At 40.9% G+C, this 11,007-nt stretch overlaps 2 protein-coding genes across 3 annotated transcripts; both read left to right on the plus strand.

Moving 5' to 3' along the window:
• The first annotated feature begins 2,185 nt into the window (after positions 1-2,185).
• On the plus strand, positions 2,186-3,149 carry LOC149080497 (uncharacterized). 2 transcript variants are annotated; one of them, XM_089238662.1, is made up of 3 exons: positions 2,186-2,404; positions 2,497-2,828; positions 2,914-3,149. In XM_089238662.1, the coding sequence occupies exons 2-3, from the start codon at positions 2,626-2,628 to the stop codon at positions 3,038-3,040; spliced, it is 330 nt and encodes a 109-aa protein (XP_089094788.1). In that variant the 5' UTR covers positions 2,186-2,404; positions 2,497-2,625; the 3' UTR covers positions 3,041-3,149. The 2 variants fall into 2 exon arrangements, with proteins under 2 accessions (XP_089094788.1, XP_089094789.1); XM_089238663.1 differs by having other exon boundaries at positions 2,914-3,030.
• Positions 3,150-9,262: 6,113 nt separating this feature from the next.
• LOC149080498 (uncharacterized protein F54H12.2-like) lies at positions 9,263-9,946 on the plus strand. Its single transcript, XM_089238767.1, has one exon. It carries the CDS (start codon positions 9,263-9,265, stop codon positions 9,944-9,946), a length of 684 nt encoding a protein of 227 aa, XP_089094893.1.
• The last annotated feature ends 1,061 nt before the right edge of the window (positions 9,947-11,007 follow it).

Genomic DNA, 11,007 nt, shown 5'->3' on the forward strand with positions numbered 1-11,007 from the left:
ACGTGTTGCAGGAAAAGTCCCGCAAGAAAAATTTCCGCTTTAATGCGGAACAGATCACCTTCACAGCTCGAATACGAACGGAGGCGTTGGTGGACCCGTCAACTCGTTTAATAGCTGCTGTGGCATTTTTGCGAGCGTTGTTGAGGCAACTGATAGACGAGACAACTAGCGGGTTGCACCCCGAGGACCGAATACGGTACGTATTTGTTAGATATTTAGGGACTGGATATTCAAAGTGACGAATTATTTGAATAATTGATTATTTTCTCCTTTTTTCAGAATCGTCATGACATCCGACAATTTGGACCGGCCAATCTCTACATCACTTGTTCCAGTGGCTTCGCTCACGATAGAGTCGCTACTGGCAGTAATAATGAAAGTGCTGCAGAGTAAAAACTCCATACCACTGGACGACCCTTCCCTGAGGTTTGACGTTATCACAGTCAGATTACCACGGGGAGGGGGTGCACCAAGACTCAAGATCGTCAATATATCGTCTGAACGGTTGACAAAGGTGTCAATTATACGTACGCCCGAAGACGGACTCTGTTGTGCCAGGGCGATAGTTATCGGTAAAGCCATCCTAGACAAGCATCCAAGGCTCTCGATGATAAAAGACGGGCGCAAAAATATACAGAGGGAGATGGCTTTGGACCTATATAGAGAAGCCGGAGTACCTGAAGGTCCTTGTGGTTTTGATGCAATCGCCAAATTTGCCGAGGTCCTGGACGTGCAAATATTCGTCAAGTCCTCCGAAGAATTTTACCAGGTAATTTATCATCACCGAGAATTATACTAATATTATATTATACAATGTAATATATTCTTATATAATTTCTTACTAAAACGTCTTTTTTACGTAGGTGGTGTTCAAGACGGCCAGGAAGGACAAAAAAATATTTTTGTTGCTTCATGGAGGGCACTACGACCTAATTACATCTCCCAAGGCCTTTCACGCATCAAATTTCTACTGTCCGGACTGTGACAAAGCCTACAATAATATCCAGAGACACAAATGCGCTACGAGATGCAACACCTGTTTTAGCGATGAATGCATCCCCGTCGACCCACAATTATGCAGGGATTGCCACAGGACTTGCAGGTCCGTCGACTGCTATGCAAGACACAAGAGTCTTGAAGGCAAGAGCAAAACCTTCTGCCAACAATTCTACGAGTGCCCGTCCTGCGAGAAGTTTCTCGTGGAAAAAGAGCGGCCTCGAGGAAAACACGTCTTTCGGGGAAAAAGATTGCAGCAACTGCAAAGTTTTCCATCATGAAGAACGACATCTATGCTCTCTCAAGAAGAAGACGGTGAAGGCCCCCCCCCCCCCGACAAGCTCATCTTCTTCGATTTTGAGACAGACCAGTCAACGGGGGAGCATATTGTCAACTTTGCAGTTGCTCAATATACGGACGGCCAAGAGACGGTTTTCAGTGGCTACAACACCATCAACGACTTCTGTGCATGGCTGTTCCGCAAGGAACACAGAGGATACACCACAATCGCCCACAACATGAAGGGCTTTGATGGCCAGTTCCTGCTCAAGTAAGTTTTTTTTTACACTATTCGAAAAATGTTTACATAAATACCATGTTACTGTTTTTTATATGTATTGTTTTCTTTCTTTGTAGATATCTCCTAGAGCAAGGAGTAAAACCTTCAGTTGTGCCGTGCGGATCAAAGATTATGGCTTTGCGGCTGGACTCCCTAAAAATCCGGGTTATAGACAGCCTCAACTTTCTCCCGATGGCTTTGGCCAAACTGCCAAAGGCTTTCGGTCTAGAGGAGTTGAAGAAAGGTTTCTTTCCTCATCTCTTCAACAGACCAGAAAATCAGGATTACGATGGAGCCCTTCCGGAGAAAGCTTTCTATAACCCGGAAACATTCAGCGCCGATATGAAGGCGAAATTCGATGGCTGGTATGAGCAGAGAAAAAACGGGAAATTCGTGTTCAAACACGAAATGTACGAATACTGCAAGTAAGTCCTTTTCTATATTATAATATGTTTTATTTATTGTTCTATTATTTCTTCACTGTACTTAAAATTTTTTATTTTATTAGGTCAGACGTCGATATTCTTCGACGGTGCTGCTTGCAGTTTCGTGAGGAATTCCTGGAGCTAACCGGTGTCGACCCATTCCAATATCTCACCATAGCCTTGGCCTGTATGGCAACGTACAGGTCGAAGTACATTGAGGTGGGGTCAATTGGGATGGTGCCCGTCAACGGTTACGTGAATCAAACCAACAGCAGCCGCCTTAGTATCGAATGGTTGTCATACCTGGGTGAGAAGAACAACCTAAAAATTCACCATTCCAGAAACGGGACTGGAGAAAAAAGAGTGCTTGGTCTCAGCGTGGACGGTTTCTGTACCGAAACAAACACGGTGTATCTGTTTCACGGTAATTACTTTGCAGATTTTATTTTCAAAACTTTTTTCTCTAATTATTATTATTTTTTTCATGTTTCATGTTTCTTTTTTTTTTCTTTTCAGGATGCTATTGGCACGGCTGCCCGCAGTGCTTCGATAGGGACCTGGTGAATCCCAGCACGCAGACATACATGTGGGAACTCCACAAGAAAACATCAGAACAAGAGCAGAAAATCCGTCAGGCTTGAAGTCATGTGGGAGCATGACTTCAATGCCATGAAGAAAACGGACGGGGGTCTGAAAAGTTTCTTGATGGATTTCCACTATGTCGACAGGTTGGCACCCAGAGATGCATTTTATGGTGGTAGAACCAATGCCACCAAGCTGTTCTACCAAGGAACAGCAAAATACATTGACTTCACGTCATTATACCCGTGGGTCAATAAATACTGCAGGTAAGTACTTTAAATATTATTTATAAGTTATTATGACCATCACATGTATGAAATGTTTTTAAATGAATTTTCCTTTCATTTTCAGATATCCGGTTGGCCACCCCCGGATAATTACGGAGAACTTTGGGGAGCTGGGGTCGTATTTTGGTATCATAAAGTGCAAAGTACAGCCACCAAGAGGACTATATCTGCTCGTACTCCCATACAGGTAAATGGAATGATTTTTTTTCTTATTATTTGTTTTCACATATCATTATAACAGGTACTAATGAGTTTCATTTTTTCTAGATCCGGCGGAAAGCTGACTTTTCCCCTATGTCGTTCGTGTGTGGAAACACCGTCTAACGAATGCCACCACAACGACGAGGAAAGGTGTATTACGGGAACATGGGTTACAGAAGAGCTCAAGAAGGCAGTTGAAAAAGGTTACGTCGTGATGAAAATTTACGAGGTATTTTTTAATCTCATCACTTTAATCTCATCACTTTATTACTCTAGCAATATATTGGGTAGTCATATGTTTTAACTTCTTTTCTAGGTTTATCATTTCGAAGAATCTCGGGAAGGTCTTTTTGCCCCCTACATAAACACCTTCCTGAAAATCAAGCAGGAGTCCTCGGGTTGGCCGTCTAACTGCGTCCCGAATGAGGAGAAAAACTCATACGTGAAGCAATATGACCAGGTTGAAGGAATCCAGTTGGAGCCAGGAAACATTAATATTAACCCCGGACGTCGACAGGTGGCGAAGCTATGTCTGAATAGGTAGCTATCAATTTTTCAACATCTTTATGTATTTTTTAAATATTCTGCTTTTTTAAGATAGAGTAAAACAAACTATTCTTTTTTTCAGCTTCTGGGGTCGCTGGGGTATGCAGGAGAATAAGTCACAGTTGTCGTACTTGACTAAAGCCTCCGATTTTTATAAGATGATGAATGATCCTGCGATAGAGGTACTTTTTTAATAATTATTATGTGCTATGATTCTTCATAAAATATTTAACATATTCACATTTGATTTCATCAAACTAAAAAATATTTTTGTTTTTGCAGGTCAAGGACTTGTATCTGCCAACTGAGAACGTTGCTGCAGTTGAATGGCAGTACAAGTCGGATTTCATACCCCAGACCGACAGGACCAATGTTTTCCTGGCTGCCTTTACTACAGCGTGGGCTCGCTTGAAGCTATACTCGGAGATGGAGAAACTAGGCGATGCCTTGTTGTATTTTGACACGGACTCGTAAGTATCTATAAATTTTTATGAAACTAATTTTATGTGAGCATTTCTTGCATTTGATTTTTCTTTTATATTTGATTTTTCATTTATTTGATTTTTCTATTATTTCAGAATCATCTATGCTAGCGATGGTGACAATGACCCGCCATTGGGAGATTTCCTGGGGCAGTTTACAGATGAGCTCGATGGTCATGTGATTACCGAATTTGTGTGAGGTACCTTTTCAATTTATTATTTTTCAACGAAAATTCTCATTAATTTATCAACGGAAAATTTATTCTTATTACTTTTATAACAACAGGTGGAGCCAAAAACTATGCCTATAGGAGATCTGACGGTAAAACGTACTGCAAGATTCGCGGCTTCACCCTAAACTTCAAGAATTCGGAAGTTCTCAACTTCGACACTATGAAGGCTCTAGTACAGTCAATGGATTTCTCCACGAAGGTCGTCATTCAAGACAAATACAAAATTACAAGAGAGGTGAAAAGGAGGCGTGTCACAACCCGAGTAGAAGAGAAGAAATACGGCATCGTATATGACAAGAGGGTTCTTCTGCCTGATTTTACAACATTACCTTATGGGTACTAATTTTTTTTTTCTGATTATCGCAATAACGGCGAAGACCTCTACTCTAATGAATAAATTTTTTATTGTTTGTTATAGATTTGTTTCTCTCGTTCTTGTGTTATTTTGGTATTTAATGTTATGCAAACAGAAATATCTGTCATTTACGATGGAGGAGTTGAAGCTTAAACATCCTTTTGGATGTATAGTGTCTGGACCGACTTCTTCGGGAAAACCCGTTTTGTTTCGAGACTCATAGCCGAAAAAATGATTGATCCATTTCCTACGGAAATTGTCTGGTTCTATGGTATTTATCAATCGTTTTATGAACAGATTTCAGGTGTCAAATTCGTAGAAGGTTTACCTACAGATTACGAGTCTTACATCGGTTCACGAACGCTATTCGTAATCGATGATCTGATGTCAGAGCTAGGCAATGACAGGCGATTAACTAATTTGTTTATTCGCGGAAGCCACCACAGAAACCTTTCTGTGATATTCATCGTTCAAAATTTCTTTCATAAAGGTAGTCAGATGCGAGAAATATCTTTGAATGCACATTATCTGGTCTTGTTCAAAAATCCGAGAGATAGAAGCCAAGTTCAACATTTAGCTAGGCGGATGTATCCGGGTAGACAAGCATTTTTTCAAGAGGTTTTTAATGATGCCTGCAAACCCGCTTACGGCTACCTGTTGATAGACTTGAAACCGAATACGGAAGAACAATTAAGACTGAGAACCGGTTTTTTCCAGGATGATACATATTACGCTTACCAACCCAGATAAATTCATTTCGTGTCGAGCAGCCAAAGTGGTCACATCATGGAAGGGGGTCTTGTCATAGACTTTGAAGGTTTCCAGTGTGGTTCGAGAGGATTTATAGTTAAGGAACTGGCTTACTTTTCGTTAGTTGGTAGTAGTTACGGGGGCCTATACTTTCCAGCCACCTTATGAATGGTCCGAACTGAGCAGTAAAGAAAGAGCGTCTGCTACATGGGTAATGTCTAAGCTACATCATATTTCTTGGAGAGACGGCGACATACCTTATGACAAACTTTCCGGTATTCTTTCATTGTTATCGGATTCGTATTCTGTTATTTACTGCAAAGGTCAAGATAAGTGCAAGTTCATACAGCGGATGATGGGGAAGCCTTGTTACGATCTCATCGGTTATCCTCAATCCCCCTCTTTACCAAATCCTAAAGTCCGCTGTTTCAAACACGGCTTTAATCATCCCCATTGCGCACTGATCAAGGCCGTCAAATACGGTATGTATATACGAGAAAGAGGTTTCGACTGTCAGTGAGGATCAAGATGTCGAGGTATGCACAACAAAATTTAGAAACTCTTAAAGAGCTAACCTGCTGTAGAGGCAGAAAGCGCACTGAATTGATAAAGAAAAGTAGCAACAGTGTCATACGGGCCCTCTGCGAAGTGTGTCTTAACGTGTTAAAAGGTAAAGTTCCTGTCACGAAAACTCAGAAAGCTAAGCTCAGTCGTCACAAGAGGAGTCTGAGAAATCTGTCTATGAAGAATCTCCCACTATATAAAAAACGGCGTATTTTAGTCCAGAGAGGTAACGGTTTTCTCAGTCTGCTTTTACCAGCAGCTATATCCGTTATCTCTTCCCTCATAAATGGAGCACGCTAAAAAATACGTCATCGTGCCGGCAGATAGACATTTGAACGCTGTAGAACAACAGCTAAGCAAGTTAGATGGTGATATCAGCACTGTTCTCAAGAAGAAAGGTCTGAGAGATGATGAAAAAGCGAAACAGTATTTGCAGGTATTGCAAAGGTACCTAGTGCTCGCCGAAAATGTGGATACTAAAATTTTAGGGGAAAAGAAAGAAGATATAAGACCCGATTTTGAGAACATGATCATACGAAAAGTCGCTCCGAGTCAGAAGAAAAGAGCTAGAGAACTGGTTGACACCATGAAAATGAACAATAGACAGCTGTTTTGGAATGAGGATGGCGAACTTGTTCAAGATGGCGTTGTTGTCCCGGGAACAAATATCGTGGAACTAACACGACATAATCTGAGAAAGAAGAAATTTGGAAAAGTACCTAGAGGAAACGAAGCATTTAAAAATTCCGTTGAACAAATAATGTCTCCTCAATGGTTATGCTTGTAACTATAATACAATAAAAATGTGAAAATTTAGAAACCTGTGTTATTTTTTCTAGTATATATTCTCACACGATATAATTATACTCTCATTTGCTAATGAACAGAGCTAAGAAACAGGTGTGTTTTAGCGATAACGTATCAATATTCGTAGTTGGAGGCGAGGATAGAAGAGGGTTTTGGCTCGAGGATGCGATAAGATTTAGGAAGAGAATATCCGATTTTGAAAAAATATGGACAAATATACAAGTCCCTCCGAACCGGCCAGTTTTGGCGGAATCAACGCGTTTCACAGGCGACAGAGAGAAGTCGGTAAAAACGTGACTTTGAAAGATGTCAAAGAAATATTGCAGGGTAACGAAGCATATACTTTGCACAAGCCATCGAGGAAGAATTTTAAGAGGAATCGAGTGATAGTGGGAGGTATAAACGAACAATTTCAAGCCGATTTGGTAGACATGTAGGCTCTGATGAAGGAAAACAAAGGCATGAAGTACTTACTTACTTGTATCGATGTTTTATCAAAGTTCGCTTGGTCCATACCCTTAAAAGATAAAACCGGAAAAGAAGTTACCGAAGCGTTCAGAAAGGTATTTAATGAGAGACAGCCAATGGCTTTGCAGACCGATAAAGGTACAGAGTTCAAAAATAAAACTCTGCAAGTTTATCTAAAATCGATGAATATCACACATTTTTCAACAGAGAGCGAGAAAAAAGCCTCTGTCGTCGAGAGATTCAACAGAACTCTAAAACAGAAAATGTTTAAATATTTCACACATAATAATACGCACAAATACATAGACGTATTAAGCGATCTGTTACATAGTTACAACAACACGTGGCACCGCAGTATAAAGACTAAACCCGTTCTTGTTACCGAAGAGAATCAATCGGTCGTTTGGAATGAACTGTATAAGGATATCTTGAAACCCGTGAAGACAAAATTCAAGTTTAACATTGGAGATACGGTCCGCATAAGTCGCGTCAAAATGGTTTTCGAGAAAGGATATGAACATAATTGGACTCGAGAGATTTTCACTATTAAAGAGAGACTCGAGCGCTTACCTACAGTGTACAGGATAAGCGACTCTGACGGTGAGATTGTCCAGGGTACTTTTTACGAATCTGAATTGCAGAAGGTGAAGCCGAGCGAATATTATCAAGTAGAAAAAATTCTAAAAAGACGCAAATTGAGAGGTAGAATGGAGTATTACGTAAAATTTAAAGGCTACGACAGCAAGTTCAACGCATGAGTGAGTCATCTCAAGCGTATATAAGTGACAGTGTTTGCGCATTTATCAGTCATTTAACAAGATGTCGTTCTATGTAACACTCCCCAGCGACAGTTCAGGATCATACTATCCTGAAAACACTATATCCCATTTTGTCACAAGACTGCCATTTCCAATAAGCTTGACTGGTGAATGGGAGTGTGCACTTTCGGAGATTGTTTATTCTCACACGTGGTACAACATAACCGAAAAAAATAATCTGTTCGGATTCGATCTGGGTGATGACAAACTACATGGAAGAAACGTTCCAGTCGGATATTACGAGACAGTTCCCGATCTCTTGAACGGTATGAAGATACCGGCTTTATGAAACAAAATAGTGTTTAATTACAACGAAAACACGAGGAAAGTGAAAATAACTCTAAAAGATGGTGCAAAACTTCTGTTAAAAACTGGCATTGCGGAGCTGCTGGGATTTGAACCATTGCTGATCGAAGAAACTACCGAAAGTCCTTACGTTGCTGACACAAACGTGTTTTTTCCAGTTTTGTACGTCTATTCAGATATCGTGCAGCCTCAGGTTGTGGGAGATGTGCAAGCTCCACTACTGAGAGTCGTTCGCGTGAAAGGAAAAGATAACGAGGTTATAAGCTCTCATTATGATAGACCTCACTATCTCCCTATTGCTCGAAAAGAATTCCAGACTATAGAGATAGAAATTCGAGACAGTTCGGGAAATCACATACCTTTCAGTAGAGGAAAATCGATTCTGATTCTTCACTTCCGCATGAGACAACTCTTATAAAAACACCGGTCTTATCGACCTATTATCATTTACGAACTAGATACGAAAGATGAAGGTTCCATACCATTGTTGCACTGAACAGTTTGAAGACTATTATGTCCAACAAGCCGGCCAAGGCCTGCCGTATTATTCGGGCGTTGTAATGCAGAGAGGATATGGACTAGGAAACATATTCGGCAGTCCTTTTAGAGTAGCTTTACCTTTTCTAAAAAAAGGAGCTAAAACTGTTGGCAAACAGATTTTACGCTCCGGTGCTGATATTGTTGATGACGTAATGAAAGGGGAAAACGTCAAAAAAGCAGCGAAAAGAAGAATGGGTGAAGCTGGAAAGATACTGACGGAGAAAGCAGTGGCCAAGACTCGCTCCATGTTTGGAGCGGGACATAAAAGGAAACGTAAGAAGGTGAAACGTATCATTTTAGCCAAACGATCCAGCGTGAACACACACGATATTTTCGATCCGTGATGGCTTTTCTCTTGAAGGATTCTCCTCAACTGGCAAAATCTGAACTCAACCTTTTCACTCTACCTGGAACACAGACTACCATAGAAAGTGGAAAATGGGTTACCTATTACCCAATTTCAAACGTCTCTGATGGTGGCCCACTGGAATTTAACATTGGCGGAAGTGGTGACGAGTATCTGGATCTCTCTCAAACGTTAATTCATGTGAGAGCTAAGGTCGTGAAAGGCGATGGAACTTTTTTGGATAAAGAGAGTAAAGTCGCCCCTGTGAACCTATTCTTGCAATCCATGTTTTCCCAAGTTGATATTTCCCTGAATGACCGTCTGATATCATCTTCCAGTAACACGTACCCCTACCGAGCTATGATAGAAAAACTCCTGAATCACGGAAACGAAAGCAAAACCAGCCAACTGACTACAGAACTCTTTTACAAAGACACTGCCGGAAAAATGAGTGATGTGGACCCGAAGTCAGAGGATCCCAACGAAGGTCTAATACAACGAGCAGCGTTCATCGAAGAAAGTAAGATCGTCGACATGATGGGTACTATTCACGGAGACATATTTTGTCAACAGCGACTCCTACTGAATCTTGTTTCTCTAAGAATAAAAATAATACGTAGCAAGTCAGAATTCTGTCTCCTTTCACCTGACAAAGATGCAAACTTCAGTCATTCTCCGTGACGCCTGTTTATACATAAGACATGTCAAAGTGTCTCCTGGTGTGCTTGTGGGACATGCGAAAGCTCTGAGCCATACTCCAGCCAAGTATCCGATAGACAGAGTAATATGTAAAGTTTACTCGCTACATCAGGGTAGCATGTCGTGGGTTCAAGACAGTGTCGTCGTTGGACAATTACCCAAGAGAGTGGTAGTCGCTTTAGTAGACAACGACGCTTTTTCGGGATCGTATAGCAAATCGCCGTTCGAGTTTAAACATTACGATCTTAACTTCATAGCCGCATATACTGACGGACAGCCAGTACCTTTCAAGCCTCTAGAGCCCCAATATGATCAAGGATTATATGTCAGAGCGTATCATAGTTTGTTTAAACATAGTTTGATAAACACCGAAAGTCGCGTAATGAACAACAGATGTCACTTATTAAACACCGGAAGTCGGCATTCTGTAGAGATGAACAACGGAGGTCACCTAATACACAACAGAGGTCACTTAATAAACACCAGAAGTGCGATAAGACACCTCGTACTATATCTCACCGGAAGTATCTTAATAGAAAACATATGTCACTTAATAAACATCGGAAGTCGATAGCGATAAGGCAGCAACAGCCAATAGCGATAAGACACCGGAAGTCGGATAATTAACAACAGATGTCACTTAATAAACACCGGATGTCGTCATTCTGTAGAGATAAGACACCGGAAGTCATTTAATTAACAACTGCTGCCAATTAACACCGGAAAAGAGATAAGACACCGGAAGTGCGGTAAGACACCTCGTACTAGATCTCAACACCGGAAGTGTGACGTCACTTCCGGCGGTAGACCGCTCCCGATACTACTTACGTAACATATTCACAACAAATGCCATAATGAGCTCATACAAATATTCAAGGTTACTAAACCACCATCATACTATGAAATTGTATATACAAAAACATTCATAAATTATACAGGGTGTATTACTCAAATGCTATGGTTTAGGAGCCTAAGTGCGCCCCTCTATATAGAACCCGCATCCGTTTCAGATTCCACTTCCGAATCACTAGTGGATTGTTCAC

This window comes from Pholcus phalangioides, unplaced genomic scaffold (assembly GCF_987345545.1).
Source record: "Pholcus phalangioides strain wild (caught in Gottingen) unplaced genomic scaffold, Ppha-v1.0 ptg000011l_1, whole genome shotgun sequence".
NCBI classification, from domain to species: Eukaryota; Metazoa; Arthropoda; class Arachnida; order Araneae; family Pholcidae; genus Pholcus; species Pholcus phalangioides.

Coding starts and splice junctions, on each gene's coding strand:
- LOC149080497 (XM_089238662.1), top strand. CDS start 2,626: ATGTGGGAGCATGACTTCAATGCCATGAAGAAAACGGACGGGGGTCTG. Junction 2,829..2,913: donor TGGGTCAATAAATACTGCAG/GTAAGTACTTTA, acceptor TTTCATTTTCAG/ATATCCGGTTGGCCACCCCC.
- LOC149080498 (XM_089238767.1), top strand. CDS start 9,263: ATGGCTTTTCTCTTGAAGGATTCTCCTCAACTGGCAAAATCTGAACTC.